Below are 22321 nucleotides of genomic sequence, written 5' to 3'. Positions count from 1 at the left end.
GTACAAGATTTGGGAAGCCCGCTGCACATCCGACTGGAGACAAGGACTCCTGCCCGGCCTACAAGGCTGCCCTTGCCAAGGACTTTGCAACTATTGATTATGGCGTCTAATTACATTGAAGAAGATGACGAGGTAGATTATGAAAATACTCATAATTTCTGTGATTGGCTAAAGTTTCATAGCAACTACAATATGGAAAATATTAATATTGTTCAGTTGAATGTTAGATCGATTTATAAATACTGGGATACTTTGAATGTCTACTTAAATACTTGTTGGAATCATATTCATGTGTTAATGTTATGTGAAACAGCTATAACACCGAATCTTGTCTGTCTGTATAATATTCCTGGATTTAATTGTTACAACTATTGCCGAACTAAAAAATCTGGAGGAGGTATATTGCTATATGTTCGAAATGAATTCACATTTCAACAGAAAACAATAGAAACAAATCATTTTGAATGTGTGCTTGGCTCTATGACACTTCCAAACAAGAGTATTTTAAACATCATAGCAATATACCGCCCCCCCAACTCTAGCCAACCACAATTTCTTAATGAAATATCTGACATTCTGCATACTATAAGCCCCAAAGAAAATGTTTTACTTATAGGAGATATTAATCTAGACTTGTTAAATTGTCAAAACCCTATTATTATGGCATATGAAAATATAATGTCGGATAATTATTTAATCAAATGTATTTGTGACGTAACTAGAGAAGCAGTTTTAGCAGGAAAAGTTACTCGTACTTGTTTAGACCACATATTTGTCCGATTTAACAGTGGATGTAAACAAAGCGATTCTCTTTCCTCATGTGTATGTAATAATATTACTATAGCAGATCACTTTTTAACTGCAGTTAATATTAAATATAGTGCAAGGAAAGAAGCCCCAGAACACGGGGAAAGAATTTCGTTTTTATCGCAAAACAAAATCGACAAAAACATTCATAATTTTAAGTGGCACTCCTTGCTTGAGGAACAAGATTGTATAATATACTATATAGTAAAATTAAAAACAACTTTAAGAATTTGTATGAACAGAGTAAAATCGTTATGAATTATAAACCCAAAAAAAGACCTCTGTCAATAAAACCTTGGATAACTTCTAATATCTTAGAAAACATTAAAAAAAAAGATTCATTGTACAGAAGGTGGAAGAATTTTCCTAGCAATCAATTCTTTGAATTGGAATATAAAACTTTCAGAAATAAGGTGACAAAAGAAATTATTAAATGTAAGTCTACCTTTTTTAACAATAAATTCAAAAATTATTTTGGAAATACAAAAAAAACTTGGGATGAAATAAATAAATTATTAGGACGCAAGTCCAAAAGTAGTTGTGACGAAATAATCTCGAAATATATGTTAAATACGAATAATGAAGAAACCGTAGCAGATAAGTTTGTTGAATATTTTACAAATAGTGTTAGCTCTATGATACATAAATGTGAATATTTAGCATCGACCGTCAGGCCGAATGAAGTGCAACATAGTATGTACCTACCCAGAGCTACCTGCCAAGAAATCAATATTATTGTTAGCAAATTAAACAATTCAAAGTCACCAGGGATTGACAACATTCGAATGTTTGACATTAAGACACATATTAATATTTTAGGGCCTGTTATAACACACTTTATCAATTTAATTTTATCGCAAGCAGTAATACCAGATGAACTAAAAAGTAGCATCATTAGGCCAATTTACAAAGGGGGCAAACATACAGATATTCAAAATTATAGGCCAATAAGCATATTGCCAGCCCTAGAAAAAATACTTGAAAAATACATTTCCATAAAACTTAATAAATATCTAGAATCTTTCTCTTTGTTGGATCCCAACCAATATGGATTTCAAAAGAAAAAAAGTACGGAAATGCTGCTTCAGGAATTTTCAAATCACATAAATTATGAATTAAATCTAAAAAAACAAGTGTTGGTTTTATTCATAGATAACTCTAAGGCATTTGATACCATTGATACAAATAAACTATTAGAAACACTGGAGGCAATAGGAATTAGAGGAAAGCTGCTAGTTTTATTAAAAAATTTACTAACTGATCGACAAATAAGAGTAAAAATTCTTAAAAAATTTAGCAAAAGAAAATATATCTCAACAGGTGTTGCACAGGGGTCAATTCTAGGGCCAACCCTTTATATTATTTATGTCTCAATTATGAGAAAATTGTTTTCATTCGCTAAACATTTTGTATATGCAGACGATACGGCGCTCGTAATATCGCACGAAGATCTGGTTACTGCAATGAACCTTATGCAACATGATTTTATTGCCCTACTGAAATGGTCGCATGATGCAGGCCTCTTTATAAACGCCAAAAAAACTAAAATTATGCACATCAGATCTCCACACGCCAGATGTAATTTAATTTCTTCATTATATACACACACATTTGACTGCATACATAAAAATGTTGCACAGCCCTGTTCATGTGAAACCATTGATTTTGTCAAAAGTTATGTATATTTGGGTGTTTCTATTGACTGCTACATGAAATGGGATATACACATTGCTAATGTTTGTAAACGTCTACGAGCTATTGTGGGTAGGATTTATAAAATAAAATATTTCGTGCCTATAAGTACTTTAAAGTTAATCTACTTATCTCTGGCTGAATCCACTATACGTTATGGAATTACTTCTTGGGGACATTCTTGTAAAACTAATATAAGCTATATACAAACATTACAAAACTCCATTATAAAATTGTTAATCCATAAATATGACAATCAACACAGAAGTAACATTAAATTAATATACAAGTGTCTGAATATTTTACCTGTCAGAGGATTATTGTTTTATAATATTGTAAGTCAACATGTTATATTGTCTGATTCATTGTATAGGGAAAGAGTTTGCCATAAACATAACACAAGATTCACTCAAAATGAAGGACTGGTAGTTCCGAAATGTACTAATAAATATGGTGAAAGAACTTTAAACTATATAGTACCCAAAATTTTCAACCTATTACCAATGACAATTAAAAATAATAACATGTATACTGCTAATGTTAAATGTAATCTAAGGAAATGGTTATTGGATAATAATGATTTATACTGATGCCCCTGAAATGGAATTCATATTGTTAGAAAATGGAAAAACAATTATTTTGTAATACCTGACTACCTACCTCTATTTATGAAACTATTGATGTACTTGTTGATAATACTAATTTGTTCATACATTTATTTTTACTTGCTTATTATATAAGGCTTTTATGCTGCTATTTAAACTTTTCTGCAATGTAACCAATTTATGTAATTATGTACCGTTCAAATTGTATCTTATGATTTTATAAATGTTGTCTCTATGTCCCTGCTGACAAACTACATAAGTAGTTTAGCGGGTTTAAATGTGAATAAAATAAAAAAAAAAAATAAAAAAAAATAAATTTAAAACTATTCTTTGATCATATAACTTCCGGCATACAAAATACTTTTAATCAAGTTATCGCACATCATACGTCTCGTAAAATGTTAAATTTACATTGCACACTTTTTGTCCACATAAATCGAACTCGCATTAATACTTTACTATATTATTATTTTTATTATTGTAATGAAAATGGAATTTTGTAATATCTTATTCATGTTTTACAATATGGCATCCTTAAGATATTTTCCACTGTACCCTAAAAACTTTTAAAAACAAAATAACCTTACAATGTACCTTAACCACAACGATTATTTTTTATTGTTCGTCTATTCTTTTGGTTCATTCTTTACCAACGTCTTTAAATATCTACTTTCTTCCTAACTTGTTACCTATAAAAAAGATTGTAAATGGAACTTAACTGGTTTATCGTATATGTATTCAACTTAAATGTAAAATTAATTCACATGTACAACTGTCTGTTTCCTAAATAAACAAAAATAAAAATAAAATAAATAAATCCCCAATTGGGGTATGTTTTGAGGCTGAAGGTAGTGGGAAGGGGAAAGAGATGAAGAAGAGGAATGTGGGGAAGTGTCTGACTATTCAGATCTGGTCACCGCACACGGCTAAAGCCATTTCAAGCAATGTTTCGATTCTGAGTGGTGATCTTACACCAAAGTAACGAAAGTAACTACCACTTTAGAAAAAAAATGTACCGTAAATATAGTACATTTTATTTTTTGTTAACTCTTTGCACGCGGCCGTATTAACTGTTGTTACGGCAAAAAGTCTATACTCACACGCGGCTGTATCAACAGTTGATACGGAAACTTTGACGGCCGATATTCCAGGGCTCATTCGTCATAAATGTATTTCTTGCTCACTTGGACATTCGTAGAACTATCACGATGCTGACATCTACAAGAATTTCTCAAAAATAAAATTGTATTTCATAAAAAAAGATCGATAATCAAGTGCGCCTTTTAGTCTTTTAGTTTACATATTTGTCAACGCATGGCGTTAGTACTAGTATGTCATTCATAACTTTTCATAACTAAAAATGATAAGTGATCATAGTGTCCCACTTGTGTCTATCACCTAAGTACACACACGCCGAGTGAATGGCCACATGTGACCACATTCAAAAGATACGGTACGTCTTTGTATGAAATTTTATGTTTTTGTTTTTATAAACATCTAAGAGTGTTGACACACGAGGATTTTTTTTCATATTGTGGAGAATAATCTGTTCTGTCTATATAGTCCAATAAATCATGCCAGAATGCTATAATTTGACATTTAATTGCGTGCATAGGTATTTTAAAATATGTACCGCGTACGGGTATAGATAAAACGGAGCAAATTAACGCGTTCAAAAGGTTAAATAATTCATTGTAAAATAACACAGATCAATCAAATAAACTTTACTGGCTGGGATTTGAACCCACGAACTACGGATTCGTAGCCAAGGATTATAATTACTCAATCATAAGGCTGTCTTGGTGGTGCTGTATCCCCGACTTTTTATACCGCTCTCTTTTGTGGTGTCCTTGATAGTAAAGTAAGTTCATAGATTTCACTCGTAGTAGTCTATTAGGTTACCCATAGATGGCATAGTATGAGTATTGTAGAAACCGAGGGATAATAAATAAGGAGAGAACCTCAAGGTCAGGGTTCATATTATTCCGACCATATATAAGAGCCTATTGTCAATCTATCACATTAAAAGTCATCCAGAGAGTTTGTGAGAAATTCCGGAGACACAAAAGATTTCAAGTCTTACATTCTCCTTATACTCCTTTTTTTGTTCATCCACTCAATGAAATAAACCATCTAAACTAACCTTTCTTAATCTGATTCACTACGCTTAAAGCAGCCTTTGATTCTAATTTCATCCTTACTCTTTAGTTCTAACATCAGCCTTACTGCAACATTGGTACTCCATTGGGGACTGCTATCCTCGCATTGATCTTTTCTACAGCATTCAGTCTACGTTCATCCTTACTCTTTAGTTCTAACATCAGCCTCATTGCAACATCGGTACGCCATTGGGGACTGCTATCCTCGCATTGATCTTTTCTACAGCATTCAGTCTACGTTCATCCTTACTCTTTAGTTCTAACATCAGCCTCATTGCAACATCGGTACGCCATTGGGGACTGCTATCCTCGCATTGATCTTTTCTACAGCATTCAGTCTACGTTCATCCTTACTCTTTAGTTCTAACATCAGCCTCATTGCAACATCGGTACGCCATTGGGGACTGCTATCCTCGCAGGGATTTTATTTCTACAGCATTCAGTCTACGTTCATCCTTACTCTTTAGTTCTAACATCAGCCTCATTGCAACATCGGTACGCCATTGGGGACTGCTATCCTCGCAGGGATTTTATTTCTACAGCATTCAGTCTACGTTCATCCTTACTCTTTAGTTCTAACATCAGCCTCATTGCAACATCGGTACGCCATTGGGGACTGCTATCCTCGCAGGGATTTTATTTCTACAGCATTCAGTCTACGTTCATCCTTACTCTTTAGTTCTAACATCAGCCTCATTGCAACATCGGTACGCCATTGGGGACTGCTATCCTCGCAGGGATTTTATTTCTACAGCATTCAGTCTACGTTCATCCTTACTCTTTAGTTCTAACATCAGCCTCATTGCAACATCGGTACGCCATTGGGGACTGCTATCCTCGCAGGGATTTTATTTCTACAGCATTCAGTCTACGTTCATCCTTACTCTTTAGTTCTAACATCAGCCTCATTGCAACATCGGTACGCCATTGGGGACTGCTATCCTCGCATTGATCTTTTCTACAGCATTCAGTCTATGTTCATCCTTACTCTTTAGTTCTAACATCAGCCTCATTGCAACATCGGTACGCCATTGGGGACTGCTATGCTCGCATTGATCTTTTCTACAGCATTCAGTCTATGTTCATCCTTACTCTTTAGTTCTAACATCCGCCTCATTGCAACATCGGTACGCCATTGGGGACTGCTATCCTCGCATTGATCTTTTCTACAGCATTCAGTCTATGTTCATCCTTACTCTTTAGTTCTAACATCAGCCTCATTGCAACATCGGTACGCCATTGGGGACTGCTATCCTCGCATTGATCTTTTCTACAGCATTCAGTCTATGTTCATCCTTACTCTTTAGTTCTAACATCCGCCTCATTGCAACATCGGTACGCCATTGGGGACTGCTATCCTCGCATTGATCTTTTCTACAGCATTCAGTCTATGTTCATCCTTACTCTTTAGTTCTAACATCAGCCTCATTGCAACATCAGTACGCCATTGGGGACTGCTATCCTCGCAGGGATTTTATTTCTACAGCATTCAGTCTACGTTCATCCTTACTCTTTAGTTCTAACATCAGCCTCATTGCAACATCGGTACGCCATTGGGGACTGCTATCCTCGCATTGATCTTTTCTACAGCATTCAGTCTACGTTCATCCTTACTCTTTAGTTCTAACATCAGCCTCATTTCAACATCGGTACGCCATTGGGGACTGCTATCCTCGCATTGATCTTTTCTACAGCATTCAGTCTACGTTCATCCTTACTCTTTAGTTCTAACATCAGCCTCATTGCAACATCTGTACGCCATTGGGGACTGCTATCCTCGCATTGATCTTTTCTACAGCATTCAGTCTACGTTCATCCTTACTCTTTAGTTCTAACATCAGCCTCATTGCAACATCGGTACGCCATTGGGGACTGCTATCCTCGCATTGATCTTTTCTACAGCATTCAGTCTATGTTCATCCTTACTCTTTAGTTCTAACATCAGCCTCATTGCAACATCGGTACGCCATTGGGGACTGCTATGCTCGCATTGATCTTTTCTACAGCATTCAGTCTATGTTCATCCTTACTCTTTAGTTCTAACATCCGCCTCATTGCAACATCGGTACGCCATTGGGGACTGCTATCCTCGCATTGATCTTTTCTACAGCATTCAGTCTATGTTCATCCTTACTCTTTAGTTCTAACATCAGCCTCATTGCAACATCGGTACGCCATTGGGGACTGCTATCCTCGCATTGATCTTTTCTACAGCATTCAGTCTATGTTCATCCTTACTCTTTAGTTCTAACATCAGCCTCATTGCAACATCGGTACGCCATTGGGGACTGCTATCCTCGCATTGATCTTTTCTACAGCATTCAGTCTATGTTCATCCTTACTCTTTAGTTCTAACATCCGCCTCATTGCAACATCGGTACGCCATTGGGGACTGCTATCCTCGCATTGATCTTTTCTACAGCATTCAGTCTATGTTCATCCTTACTCTTTAGTTCTAACATCAGCCTCATTGCAACATCGGTACGCCATTGGGGACTGCTATCCTCGCATTGATCTTTTCTACAGCATTCAGTCTATGTTCATCCTTACTCTTTAGTTCTAACATCAGCCTCATTGCAACATCGGTACGCCATTGGGGACTGCTATCCTCGCATTGATCTTTTCTACAGCATTCAGTCTATGTTCATCCTTACTCTTTAGTTCTAACATCAGCCTCATTGCAACATCGGTACGCCATTGGGGACTGCTATCCTCGCATTGATCTTTTCTACAGCATTCAGTCTATGTTCATCCTTACTCTTTAGTTCTAACATCAGCCTCATTGCAACATCGGTACGCCATTGGGGACTGCTATCCTCGCATTGATCTTTTCTACAGCATTCAGTCTATGTTCATCCTTACTCTTTAGTTCTAACATCCGCCTCACTGCAACATCGGTACTCCATTGAAGACTGCTAGCCTCGCAGGGATCCCATTTCTACAGCATTCAGTTTACTACCTCTTTAGTTCCATGCCTCTCTTCCTTACATCAGGATTGATAACAGCTAACCATTTTGAACTATGCTTTTTTTAACAATAAACAACGGGTTCAGCAGGTGAGGTATGTTAACCAGCTACGTAGCTTACCAGATCGGAAGAAGCTGGTTTGGGGCGACCCTTTGACCTCTCCAACAGGTCTCTCGACCCATCCTCATGCGCCGCAGCAGGAGGGATAGATTCAAACATCTGTCATTCCTGGACACACTAATCCCAGATTCCTGCCCACCCCTCATATATTTTTCCTTACCAAAACTTTCTCTCCTTCCTTTCCTTAAAAATACCCTCCACACAGCATCCCTAAAGATGACATGGGCCTAAAAAAAAAAAAAAATTATAAACTTACATATTTTTTGACACTTTATTTTCTGCAGCTTGACACTGGCAATCGTATTATCGCTGTCATCTGTGTTTGCAATGTTACTTGTGTCATTTTCATACATCTTTTGTTGTTTAAGCGCCTCATCCTCTCTATGTTGTGCATCATCGGTTGTTGTTTTTTGGGCGGCTTCTTGTGATTTTGGCTCCTCGATGTCCGCGTCCAAGGTGTCCATCGCGCCATCGCATTGTACGTAAACGATTTGGTTCATTTCGTCTGTTGGGTCTTGTTCGTCTGCATCCATTTGTACAGCTAGAAATAAAAATTAAATTGTACATATTTATTTTAATTTATACAATGTCCAGTAACTATTAGTCAATTAACTTCCTTGAACTTATTGGAATAATTTCTACGGGGGCTTACGTCATCTTTGAGGATACTGAGGGTAATTTTGGAGAAAGGAAGGAGTTAAACTGTGTCCTGAAAAGACCCATGTTTTAGAAGGAAGGAAATACTGTGGCGGAGGCGAGTAAATCGTTCCTCGGCCGAGCTGTTAAAGATAGGAAAGAATCGTAAAAGCAACCTGTTCTCATGACATGAGCAACATCTATTAAAATTCCAGAAAAACAAAGACAACATTCTGATCACCTGAAGTCTACGCTTTTAATTTTACAATCCGTCTGTTAATATAGGGGAAACATTTTGTATTATTGTGAGATAAATGATTGAAAAGTTGTTGAGAATACTTTGAATTTGGATTTAAAAGGTTACCATAAAACCCCTGAAATTTTTTAAATAATTCTATGAAACAACATTTGGCATTTGAAAAATATTTGTCAAGGTTTGCAAATTTTATAGAAAATATTTTCATTTAAAACAAAACAAAGAAGTGAAATGACAATAACTTTTATACCTAATACCTTTTTTTTATAATTAAATATGTTTTTTTAGTTGTGTGTAAAGTGGTAACTGTAGTTTTGTGTAAAGTGGTAACTGAGTTTTGTGTAAAGTAATAACTGTAGTTTACACAGTAAATAACATGGGTAAGTGACTTTGGTAAAAACTTCGTCTATATTTGAATTCATAATTTTAATATTTTAATTGCACATGTCGATTTGTAATGCTAAAATCTGAAATAGTCGTTCATCTACTTTAAAAAACAGTATTTTATTTTGAAATACGTTCGAAAACAGCGAATCTATTTGAAATTGAATGTTAAGCGGCAATATTTAATGATGTGATATGATTTTTTCGAGAATTAAGAAACACTAACCACAATGTTCAATGATGTCTTCTAAGTCAGTCTCCATATTGTCCTTTTGTTGGTCTTCCGAGGCGGTGTTATCTTCGGCAGCCGCTTCCTCGCCTTCGAATTCCTCAGGCATTAGCTTGCAGCCATTGTAAGGCACCAGGGTGACAGATTCACTACAAAACAAATTATTTTTAATTCAACAAATAAATTAACAACCATTAACGACAAGTTCACAAATTCAAAATATATACGGTCATTCTTACTTGTTGTCATCGGGAAGGATGTATTCAAGGCTTTGAAGTTCGGCTTCATCTAGAAACATGAACATAATATATATTATGATTTCATCATTGTTTTTATTTATTTAACGCCCAGAGGGCTTTTACATATGTATTTTTTTTAACAACAGAATAGTCAACACTATAATTTACTATAATTTTACATGTAAAAACATTATCATATTGGAATGTCCTAAAACGGGCAATCGCCTAGTTGGACATTTTAAGTTCATTAATTGTATTATGTAATATTTACAAACAAACAATAAATAAATAAATAAAAATAAACATGGTTGGTAGTATAATTTGAATTTGACAGATACTTTGAAACATAAAAAATAAGAATAAAATTACATTTGATAAAAGCTATGCAACAAGTCATACAAACACAAGAAACAAAAACAGAAAATTACAGCTATTTGTAGGTTTACATGATGTGTTTAGGAGTATTGTTGAAATAAATGTTTTAAATGATCCACAAAACTTGCCAAGTTGGTATTGAATATGTCAACATCACCCAAGTAATGATTTCCCATGGTGTGAAGTCGTTGTATCGGAGAGTGGGCAAGGTAATTATATATTGCATAAACAATGTCATTTCGGCTTTATACACGTTAACATTCTAAAATGTTTACGTAATTCTAAAATTTAAAAATATAATTCTTATTATTTTATAACCCGTTATTTAAATGTAAAATTTACCTTAAAAAGTAAACATGCTAATACAGGGTTTTCCAATAAGACAAAAGACTTGGAAGGTGTTATTTTGATATTCAAAGAAACTTTTCACGTAAAAGATCAATGGTTTCGTTGCTTGTGTGGCACGTAGCGCTGTCTTGTTGAAAGTAAACGTTGTCCAGATCAATACCATCCAATTCCAGCCATAAAAATGTTCAGTTGCTCCAGCCTCATTTTCGAAAAAGTAAGGTCCAATGACTCCGCCGGACCATAAACCGCACCAAACAGTCACACGTTGAGGATAGAGAGGCTTTTCAACAATAACTCTTGGGTTTTCCGAGCCCCAGATGCGACAATTTTGCTTGTTGACGAAGCCACCGAGGTTGAAATGGGCCTCATCACTCAAGATGTTTTTTTGATGGAATTCTAATAATTAACAATAGTGATTTTTAATAATTTCAATGCGTTGTTGAAGCGTGTATCGTTCCATTTTTATTAATGGCGTAGTTTCTACTTGTCAAATGTCAAAAAATGACAGCTTCAAAAGTAACATCTACAGAAATAGCGGGCTATATAAAATAACACCTCTTATTGGAAAACCCTGTAGTTAGGTTAGCCTGCCAATTAAATGTTGTGAGTCAGGGATTACTTACCGACAGTGGGGTCCAGCTCTCGTAGTCCGTCTCCGTCCAGTACGAACCTCCGGTTCCCCTCCTGCAGCAGCACCCGACCACATCCTTGAAGCATCCGACATTGCTCTTCGCTTAGAACTACCTAGGAAACATATGAAGACATTTAACTACTAGAAAGTCGAGCTCACGACAAATACAAACCCACCTCGTATACCGTCCGTAAAGTGGCGTTTTGCGTGCTGTGTGCTAGCTGACAGTTATTTCGTAATTGTATAATTTGTAAATTATACTGTCTTACCAGTGTTTATGATAATTAAAATTTTACGTGCATAATTAGTTTCCCTAGAATCGCTACTTATATTCAGAGAAAAAAATTATAAAATCGCCGTTTTTAGTAGACGTAATCCAAGCGGTTAAATATTGTTTGAAAATTATAGTACTAAATTTTAAAATTAAATTCTCTTTTTAAAACATTAAGCTTTATTATGTTTTTATTCTGTATTATAAATAAAATTGAATCTTGACGAAGATAAGCACTCAAAAAACACTGTATTCATTGCTAATGCAAACAAAAAATAAACCCTTCCACACACAATTCCACAAATGATCATCTAGTCAATCAACACTATGCAAGTGCATTATATAAACAAAATAAATACAAAACAATACAAGAACAACACGTCAACTCACCAGAGATCAAATGGGAAAATAATTCATCGACTCCAGATATTTTCATATCAGAGGGTTTGGCTCGGTAGAACTTCTAACAGGGCCTATAAATCCTACTGATCCCTCAACATAAATATTTAAAAAATCTTTTGTTATCCTACATGTATTCAAAATGACTGATTTTTGCATTTTTATGTATAAATTCTTTGACAGATCTAATACGCCTAAATTTTGATAGAAGAGCTAGGTGTGTACATATAATGTCAGTAGCTGAAATAACAAATGGTAAAATTTTTATATTCTGAGAATGCAAAATTCTTTTTATCTCATTTCCTAAATCTGTGTATTTTCTTAGTTTTTCATTAACAGATTTTTGAATATTACAGGAATTTGGAATAGCGACATATTATATTATAATTGTTACCTATATAAATAAAAACGTAAATGTTCGTTTGTTAAAAATCTTAAATCTCTGAAAGATCTTCACAGATTGCTTTGAAATTTTGACACAACGTTGCATTTGAATACGTGTGTGTTTTTATATGCCTATATTACATAGATGTTACCTGTGACAGGTAAAAATATGTGTTTTTTTAAGAACAGCGCCATCTATGGACGTAAAAGCAAAATGCGCTATTGTTTCTCTATCGGCACAGACAGAGTGAGCCACAGAAACGCGTGGCGGGGTACAGCTAGTTATTTAATAAGCAGGCAACATTTATATCTGATTACACATCAAGTCAATCCTTTCTTCACTCCAAATGAGATTACAATCATTACAATCAATTCTTACGCAGGGCCTATGTCATCTTCTGGTATGCTGCATGAAAGGTCTTTTTTAAGGATAGGAAGGAGAGGAAGTGAAAGGGACGGACATATGAATATAAACAATACATATCCCTCCCACTGCGGCGCAAGGCGCATGGGTCGAGAAACCAGTTGGAGAAGTCAAAGGGTCTCCTCAAACCAGCCTCTCTCGATCTCGAGCTGGTGGGCAGGCACATCCTGAACACACCTCACCCGATGAACCAACCCTGCTTAATCACCAACGTAGCGAACCACTTGAGATGACCTATGGCAGAGGTGTTAGTTATCCAATAAATGGTTCCCGGGGTGGCGGCACCCAAAACCGCCTCCCAAATTTAGAAAACAAAACCAGAAAACAGAAAATGATTTTATAAGCCGTCAAAGAGGTTACATTCATAAAATCAAAAGCGGAATCTAAAGTTTTATTAGCCCGAGCTGATTTTATTTTTCATACATTTTAAAAAGCATAAAGGTCAAAATCGCAACTCAAATAATTCTAACAGAGATAATATTAGTATGCTTCGGCATTCAACTGGTTAATGTGAAACTGCAAAAGTGTTCCAACTGCTCGCATTCTTTCACCTGAAAACAACCAACTTTATTTTATATGAGAAAGGCATTGTAAGTGCTAACTCTCTCACTAGATGGCGTCGAGACAAATTGTCTACATTTTTTGGTGAAATACTAGAACTTGTCAAATATTAATTTTTTTTTTTTTTGGTAACAAGCAGTAATTGTTGAATGAAACACTAGTATATATTGAATTATTTCGAGGATAAGAGATAAGCCGCCATAGCTCAGTGGTCAGAGCTGTCGACCGGAAATCGAAGGGACACGGGTTCGAGTCCCGTTAGTGTCATGTATCTTTTATCAGGAGATTTTTCAATGTGGATGAGTGTTTCAGGCTAATAATTATTGCTTGTAAAATAATAGACGATAGCATCCCCAATCGGGGTATGTTGTGAGGCTGAAGGCAGTGGCGAGGGGAAGGAGATGGAAAAGAGGATGATGAGGAAGTACCTGGCTGTACCAAGACTATCTTCCATACTGGAACGTCTAAAATGTTTTTGCGCACCTCGGGATTTGAAGTCGAGCTTGCTAGTCGATAGCCTTATACCTCGACCATGAAAACTAACTATTTTATATGCAATAGTTACCTGGGTAACTTCCCCCAGTTCTTCATCTTCTCCTACGGAGAACATTTGTTGCTCCTCTCCTTCCAGCACCTGATCTTGCGCGTTCTAAAAAAAATACAATCAACAAAATAAATAGAGTTTTCAGTTTCCGTAGATATATTTTAGGCAATACAGTTTTAACCCTTGAGACGTTGTTGATTTGCATGGATCGAACCTTCTACAAGCTTCCATTTTTTCAAAGACACTAACAAGCACTATTTCGTTCTCTTTCTGACATAAAAGAAATAATTAATTTTTAGATGAGAGGAAGAGAGATATATGCATTTTAATAATGTGCGGTCGTTCTGGGACAAATATGGTCTTAGGAGAGTATAATACGCGCACGGCATTTGGGACTGTTTGGGTCTTAGAAGGTCCCAAGGGTTAATAAGGAACACTGATAACAAAAAAATACTCACATTTTCAATTTCCGCATAGCCTGCCTGTTGGATGACAATATGTCCTTTATCTGAAAAAAATAAATAGGGTTACGAATAACCTGACAATTATTTGAAAATCTCCACTACAATCCAATCACAGTTGGCGGAAAATGTTGCCTGTGTCATGATGGAGGAATTGAATTCGCGACGTCTGGGTGGGAAGCGAAGACAACAAAGTACAAACTTTCACAGCCAATAATAATTAATTTATTGTTTAATTTTTGAGTTATTATGCCATGTTGCGCTTCCTACTTCTTTCCATCATCACAGGCAGGAAAATCGTTCCACAGCCGAGATGTTAAGCTCGTAGATAGTCGTAGAAACGGCCCAAAGGGCTCAAGTGCCCTGAAAGAATCCAGTACAAACTGTGCTGGATGGTGTTTAAATCCATCAATGAAATGGCCCCACCCTACATCTCTGAACTATGCGTCCCGGAAAACACTGGTCTGAGGCAGTCAACTCTTAGATCAGCAACATCATCAGCTGTAGGCAGACTGATGGAACCTAAGCGCAAGCCAAATACTAAGTTTGGTGATCGCGCTTTCGGAGTATCTGGGCCGAAGGCTTGGAATAAACTCCCTCCGGAACTAAGATCCATAACAAGTCCAACAGAATTCAGGTCTAAACTAAAAACTTACCTTTTTAAGCTGTCATACCCTTAAATTATATATATATACCATTCCTGAGAGAAAGTCCAGTTATATCCAATTATGTCCTAAATCCTGTATCTAAATTTTGCTAATAAACAATTAGTTAATGTTAATTAAGTGTTAATCTCAAGTGACCTACCAGGTAAGTATTGTACTATATATTATCTTCATATATAGTTAGTTATAACATAGATCATTGTAGAAATGTATTATATATTTGTACAGCGCCCTTGAGGTGATTTTGCACAGAAACGGCGCTATACAAATCATCCAAATAATATTATTATTATCATGTGACAAATGTCAATCGTGCTCAAATGTTCTGGAGGGATCAATGACGCTAGTTCTTCGGAGGATCTTCCATGGAAATACCGGTAGAATAAGAACCGCATTCCCACCTGACGCTCTGCTGAAAGATTGCAATCCATTTGTTGAATGATTAATGATGCGGTCGCAAGGAACATTGATAACAAAGTGAGGCAGTAATTAACCTTGTAGCTGCTCCAGATTCCTCTGCTCCAGCAAGTAGTGCGTACCGTCCTGCCGCACGAGCTGCATGTCCCCGCCTTCCCCCAGGACATACTGCACCGAGTCATCGCCATCTTATAACACAAATAATAACTCATGCATTATAGTACCTATCTAACATCCAGTAAACAAATAGTGACCGACTGAAGTTTCGGTTTCGGCAAATAAACACGTTTCGGCTGCGTTTCACGAGTGTGTATGCCTCTAGAAAACTTAAATATTAATTATTATTACTCCAAAGTACTCATAAACGGACCAAACCCAAGGCGAATGAGACAACTACTCGATATGGACAGAAACTCACTGAGGTAACTGGTAGGACTACTAACGGGACACTGCCATCTCAGGAGACACATGCAGATATTGGGAGTGGAAAACACCAATAGATGCAGGAAATGTGAAGAGGATGAAGAGACTCCAATTCACCGATGGTGCCAATGTCCCGCTCTGTTGGGAACAAGGCTCAGATATCTGGGAAGACATTGAAGAACCAGAAGACATAGCCACATACCCAATGACAACCCTGGTGAACTTTATTAAAGGGACTGGGTTGTTGTTAAAGGATTGAGGTAAAATGGGAGATATGTAGCACAATGGGCCTATGGCCTAAGTGCTCACGGTAACCTTACATCAACCGTCTCCTATATAAAAAAATATAAAAAATTATTAAAAGAAGCTGTTATATAAAAATTGTCAGATCAAAGATTGACTCTCCGACCATCCGGCAGCTGATTCTATTTTTGTAACAACTTATTTGTTTTTTGAAAAATGATGTTTTTGTAAATTGTAACATCTTACCAGATAATTTGTCTATATATATCAAAAAAATTGTATTTATTTATTAATTAACGGACTTCGTCCAATATATAACAAAGCGACACGAGATTTAGGACAATGTACAATTCAAGAGTGAAGGATGGTATATAAAGGCAGAGACAAACAGGGAAAACATAAGAAAATAGAAATGAAATAGAAGTGTCAAGTCAAGACCATGCTAAAACTAAAGTGATACAAAATATCCTCAATTGCATAGTGAGCGACAAAAACCATTCTGACTTATACCAAAAAAATCAAGGTCTTGACGTGAGTTGACCATTCTACATATTCTGGACAATGGTGAATTATAAGCATAATTAGTCGAGTGTTGATTGAGGAAGAGCAGTTCTTTATTTCCGAGAAGGTATATTGAATGCGATGAGTTCTACTAATGTAGGTGAGTCAATAAAATTGTTGATAATTTTAAAGAAACAAATAAGATCAGATTTATTCCGACGGTCTTCTAAAGGAGAAAGGTTTAGAATTTGTTCAATTTCATAATACGAGTAATTGCCTCTTTCTAATCCTAGCCTCCTAGCAATCCCTTTTAGGAACCGATGTTGAACGGACTCAATATGACGAATATGGATAGCATAAAAAGGAGACCATATAACACAAGCATATTCAAGATGGGGGCGAACCAAGGAGCAGTAAAGAGTTCTAAGGGTTTTTATATTTTTGAAGTCGGAAGTAGTATATAATCTACCATACGTAGTTTCCCCAGAATAGATCAGAGAGATGATTTTTTTGATTGTGCCTATCGGCAACAGAGGCACACAAGAAGGTATCTATAATGAACGTTGAAGAACTGTTACATAATGCACTAAAACCAATTTATCAATGCTAAATCTCGGAAAGTTCTTCACCAATTGCTTTGAAATTTTGACACAACGTTGCACTCGAATATGCGTATGTTTTCATTTTAATATATGTAAAAATCACTGTGTTCGTACACGCTAATCTCCGAAACCGCCAAACCAATTTTAATGAAATTTTGTGAATGTGTATGTTTGGTTCCAGCTTGAAATAAAGGATAGTTTTAGACCCGATAGGTGGCGCTGTTGTCGAGATCAATTTTTTTTTTTAATCTTAATGATTTTTCCCATCCAAAAATACATTTAAACACAAATTTAAACTTCCCTACATAGAAGGCGGTCTGTGGCAGGACAACGTCTTATATTATAAAATGCATTCCAAATGGTTGAGTTAAATTCTAACTGGTTTCTAATCTTAATATATATAAAAATTCAGCGTATGTTTGTGATCGCAAAACTCTAAAAGTAGTAGTTTGTTGTTATTAGTGTCAGGAGTTTTTAGAGATGTAAAAATGGCAAAAAAGTCGGGGTAAAAATTTATCGGCAACACAAAAAAATATTTATTATAAAGGTTTTAAAATGTTCAATGAATTCCAAAAAAGCTGAATGAATGAAGAACTGAAGTGCAACACAATTCGCTGCGTTCGAGGATCATCGGTTCAGCTTGACCGACGGTACGCGTGGCAATATTTGCAGATTAACCTTCCCCTTACTGTGCTAAAAAAATCCACGCGTTCCGGTTCTGTGTAGTCAATACACATCTCAAAATAAGCGATTTAATATCCCAAAAATATGAATATTCATAGCTAATCGCTTATGTTTATTATATTTTATATCAAAAGTGATAATAATTGTAATTTAATTGCTGAAAACATGAAAAAACCATCAGCAGATGCTAAAAAAACGTGCGACGGGGTCCACATCTAACGACGGTCCGCGACCGACTGGCCGTCGGCTAGCACACACACAGCTATGCGGTCGTAAGTATCGATGGTCTAAATCAAAATACAACTGCGGACGTGTGGATTTCTCATGTTCCCGCATAGCAAACTAAAGCGGGACATCAATAGCGTGTCATTTCCTCGTACACTCTTCGATGAGCAGTGTCACACGGTTGATTGTGTATTGGTGCATTTGTTTCCGATTTTTAACAAATATCCCTGTATATATTTTTAATTGAATTTGAAAACTATGTAAAATATTATTTTTTAATTCAGTGCATAAATGTATAACGGAGGAATACCTAAAATCTGAACCCAGAATTTATTATATTTATAGAGTTATTAAAATTATTAGAAGCAATGTTTATGTAAATACACACCACAGATAAGGAAAGGTTAAGACTATGAATAAAATGATATTTCACCGAGTATAAGAGCGTTCTCATTGATGTAGATAACCTGGTGTCCTGCCTCCATAGATAGTTCTTCCACACCTGGCTCTGACATTTTGCATCACTGTAAATAAATAAATAAAAATATTAAGTATTAATTCCCCTGTGTGGTCAAATCATTTAAAATGTGGAGATTGGGAAAAATTGCAAAGCTGATGAATAATGTTAAGAAAGGTACACTGTGGGGGTATTTCACTATGTCGGGCTAAATATCTGACTAGCTATCCGTTGGCTGGCTTTAAAGATCAGAATAACTTCGTTATTCAACGGCGACCGTTTCACCATTGTTTCGAGCTTCCGGATAGATAACACTCGAAATAGTCTGGCAACATCTGGGATTGCGGACTCCGGCACTTCGCCTCATATATAGGGGTGTTTACGTGACGCATGTCTCGTATGCAGCTTCTGTGTGGGAGCACCGGCTGGATAATGCATTGATCCACTTGGCCCTCAAGCGGGGCCAACGGACTCCCCTGTTGGCTCTTTCGGGCGCATATAGGACTGTGGCTAATGATGCATTACCGGTTCTGGCTGGTACACTGCCGATTGACTTGGAAATAAGGGAAGTTTTGACAAAAAAGGCATTGACAAGAGGTAAGGCCGCTGTCCACCTGGGAGTCGAACTGACACCCGGTGGAGCGGTGTCCCTTCCTGACTTATTGAAAGCCATGCGAGATAGAACGCTGAGTGTATGGCAAGAGCGATGGGATAGGTCGACGAAGGGTAGATGGACTTTCTCTTTCTTCCCTTCAGTTAAAAGCAGAATGGAAGGGGCGCACATAAAACTGGATCACTATATGACGCAATTGGTGTCCGGTCATGGGGAGCTCAGGGGGCGGCTACATAGTCTCGCCTTGTCTCCTCATCCGAACTGTTCATGTGGTGACACTAACCAGACAGCCGAGCACATTCTGTGGCACTGCGAGTTGATGAAGGATGCCCGAGAGGAAATGTTGGATGGCTTGAGAGGGATTACAAGACCGGCATGGAATGCCGATCTCGTGTTGAACAGAGAAAATTTTGAATGCTTCAAAAAGTTTGTAAAGTCCTGGGTAGAGAGATGGCCTGTGCTTAGAGTTGCTGATTTAGATTAAAATCATCTTTGTTTCAGGTGCCAAGCGTATTGTTCCTGTCACTCCACGGTTACTCCTCTTATAACAAATTTAATATTGTTTATGCGCGATTGCTTTATGTTTTATTTTTATATACTCATTAGTTTTACTTTCTTTGTCTTATGGCATGATCGCAATGCATTTATTATTTTATTTGTTTGTTTTATTATTTCTTATTCATTTATTGTGTATACTGGCTTTTTACACCGTTTTTGCCAATGCTTTACACTGTTTTTTTTTTAATGCACATTCTTCCTTTTACTTTTGAATTTGGGCCTTATTTATTTATTTATTAGGAACGTTGATAATGATAATACTGTTTCTTTTTGTGTTTTAGCTCTTTATTACTATGTTAATCTTTTTTTTTCTATTATGAACGGTCAATTTGTTGTTGATCACAACTTATTTTCTACGTTTGTTATTTGCCTTTTTATTTGTTACTAACAAATTGGTTTATGAATAGGTTGTCGAACTGAACTCTATCGTACTGTATTGTTCATTTCCCCACCACGGGGGCGGATAGACCCTGTTCCTGCATCCAGTAAGGTGACATTAATCCGGGGCGGCTGTCCCACGAACCACGGGTGCCTCCCCCGGCATCATGAGCGGGCCTGGGGAATGTTTGCGCGAGCCCGGTCCCCTTCCGTCCTGCCTCCGGTGACCTGAGGCTCACTTCATTCCCTAGGGTCTTTGGGAGTATCTCCCCCCCCCCCCTCCCCCCATTTACATTTCTTCGAGGGTACTCTCGGAAAACTGGCTAAGGGACGCGGGTGCTTGGGATCGTTGTGGCCAGGCCGCTTGCCACGCTCATTCTTGCCGGGACCGCCCCGTGATAGTGGGGTAAACTGCCCTCGATACGCGGCTTGTATATTTTTATGTTTCAATCATACTTCCACTTATAAAATTTGTGCTCCTTATTTATTATTTAATTTTAGATGCCAAACCACCAGGCGAACACATTTCATATGTGTTCTTATTTTGTGTTACTATTAATGTAAGTATGCATACATTATTTCGTACTAACAATCATGCATGCAGGGACATTGGAGGGTCTAGATTCATTTTAAAATAAATGTAGCTTCTTTTTACAAAATTAGAGTCCTGACGTGTGCGGCTAAGGAGGTTAAACAATCAGTTTCCTCACACAGCCGTCGGGAAAGGGTGGGTCCATTAAAAAGTCTGGCAACATCGCAAAATGTTTGCAGTTACTCCATCTACTGCCACGGCTGTCATGCGTCACAGTCGGCACACCGCAAAGTGTGCATTTTTTTGGTTATGTTATGTTGATTATCAGGTCATTTTAGATAGATTCGTGTCGAATTAATACATTGTTTCTTATTTTGAACACAATCAAATAATTCAGGATGGATCATACAAGCATTCAAATTCATTCAACAAAATTCGACTCACTTCTCCGCTGTCAAACTCGGAATGTTTTGACGCCATCTTTGATTCGAGGAATAGCGCCTAACGTGAAGTTCGAGCACTGATTAGTCAAATCGAACTTTAACCCGAGCGTTAGCGTTATTCAGATATAGTGAAAACGAAAAAATGACTAATCCGCGGATTAGTGCTTAGTCAGAACATAATCAGAGATAGTGAAATACCCCCTTAGATGATTTGGGTATGTAGAGCGGATTAACGAAGAAAGGAGTGTAAGAGTCCCAACTGCTCCCAGCCGTCTATAGCCAGTGAGACTACGGCATCCTCAATTGGGGTATGTTGTGTAGTTAAAGGTAGTTGGGAGAGGAAGGAGATTGGGAATGAGGAAGGTGGGGAAATAGCTGGCTATTCAGAACTGGTCACCAAACATGGTCAAAGCTATTTCAAGCAACTTTTCGATTCTGAATGGTGATCTTACTACACCAGGGCAATACTGATAGTATATTCCACTCTGGAACATGCAGCAAATAACAAATAACTAACTAACTAACCTTTACTCTGTTTCTCCGCAGGGGTAGGCAGAGAGAACGGCCCGCCAAACAACTCGGTCTTGGCACACACTTCTTGCCTCATTCACATTCATACATCGTCTCATACATACTCTTCTATTATTCTGACTCTTGACATGGCCCGACTCAAGTATCTGATTGACTTGGTTGTGCCATGTCTTCCTCGGGTGTCACCGACTTCTGCTACCATTCACATGTGCATCATATATCCTGCTTACACTCCTTTTTTCGCTCATTCGCTCTACATGCCCAAACCATCTAAGCGTCCCTTTCTTAATCTTACTCATTACGCTTACATCAGCCTTGCACTATTTGCGGATCTCCACATTTCTCACACGATTATACATGGTTTTACCACACATACGCCTCAAGGATCTCATTTCTACAGCATTCAGTCAACTTTCATCCTTTCTCTACCAGTTCCATGCCTCAGTTCCATACATCAGGGTAGGTACCAGCATTCCATTGTGGACTGCTAGCTTAGCTTTTTTGGACAATTTTTTGTTAGTCTCAACTGCGTTCATTCCTCCATTAATGGAGTTACC

General features: G+C 37.1%; 1 protein-coding gene across 3 annotated transcripts in view; it reads right to left on the bottom strand.

Moving 5' to 3' along the window:
- The window catches only part of LOC149414224 (uncharacterized), a 43675-nt gene that overhangs the window by 19290 nt on the left and 2064 nt on the right, over positions 1–22321 (bottom strand). For all 3 annotated transcript variants that reach the window (XM_089644330.1, XM_089644331.1, XM_089644332.1), the window contains exons 2-9: positions 18686–18776; positions 15652–15762; positions 14490–14539; positions 14053–14136; positions 11441–11561; positions 10095–10143; positions 9853–10004; positions 8607–8891 (exon numbers count right to left, since the gene is read on the bottom strand). In XM_089644330.1, the coding sequence (XP_089500456.1) occupies positions 8607–8891; positions 9853–10004; positions 10095–10143; positions 11441–11561; positions 14053–14136; positions 14490–14539; positions 15652–15762; positions 18686–18767 (934 nt within the window). In that variant the 5' untranslated portion in view covers positions 18768–18776. The remainder of the gene's footprint in view (positions 1–8606; positions 8892–9852; positions 10005–10094; positions 10144–11440; positions 11562–14052; positions 14137–14489; positions 14540–15651; positions 15763–18685; positions 18777–22321) is intronic.

This window comes from Hesperophylax consimilis, chromosome 20, assembly GCF_061612785.1.
Source record: "Hesperophylax consimilis isolate HC1 chromosome 20, BYU_Hcon_1.0, whole genome shotgun sequence".
NCBI classification, from domain to species: domain Eukaryota; kingdom Metazoa; phylum Arthropoda; class Insecta; order Trichoptera; family Limnephilidae; genus Hesperophylax; species Hesperophylax consimilis.
Note: the sequence above shows the minus strand (reverse complement) of the source record. Positions and strands in the feature narration are given on the sequence as shown.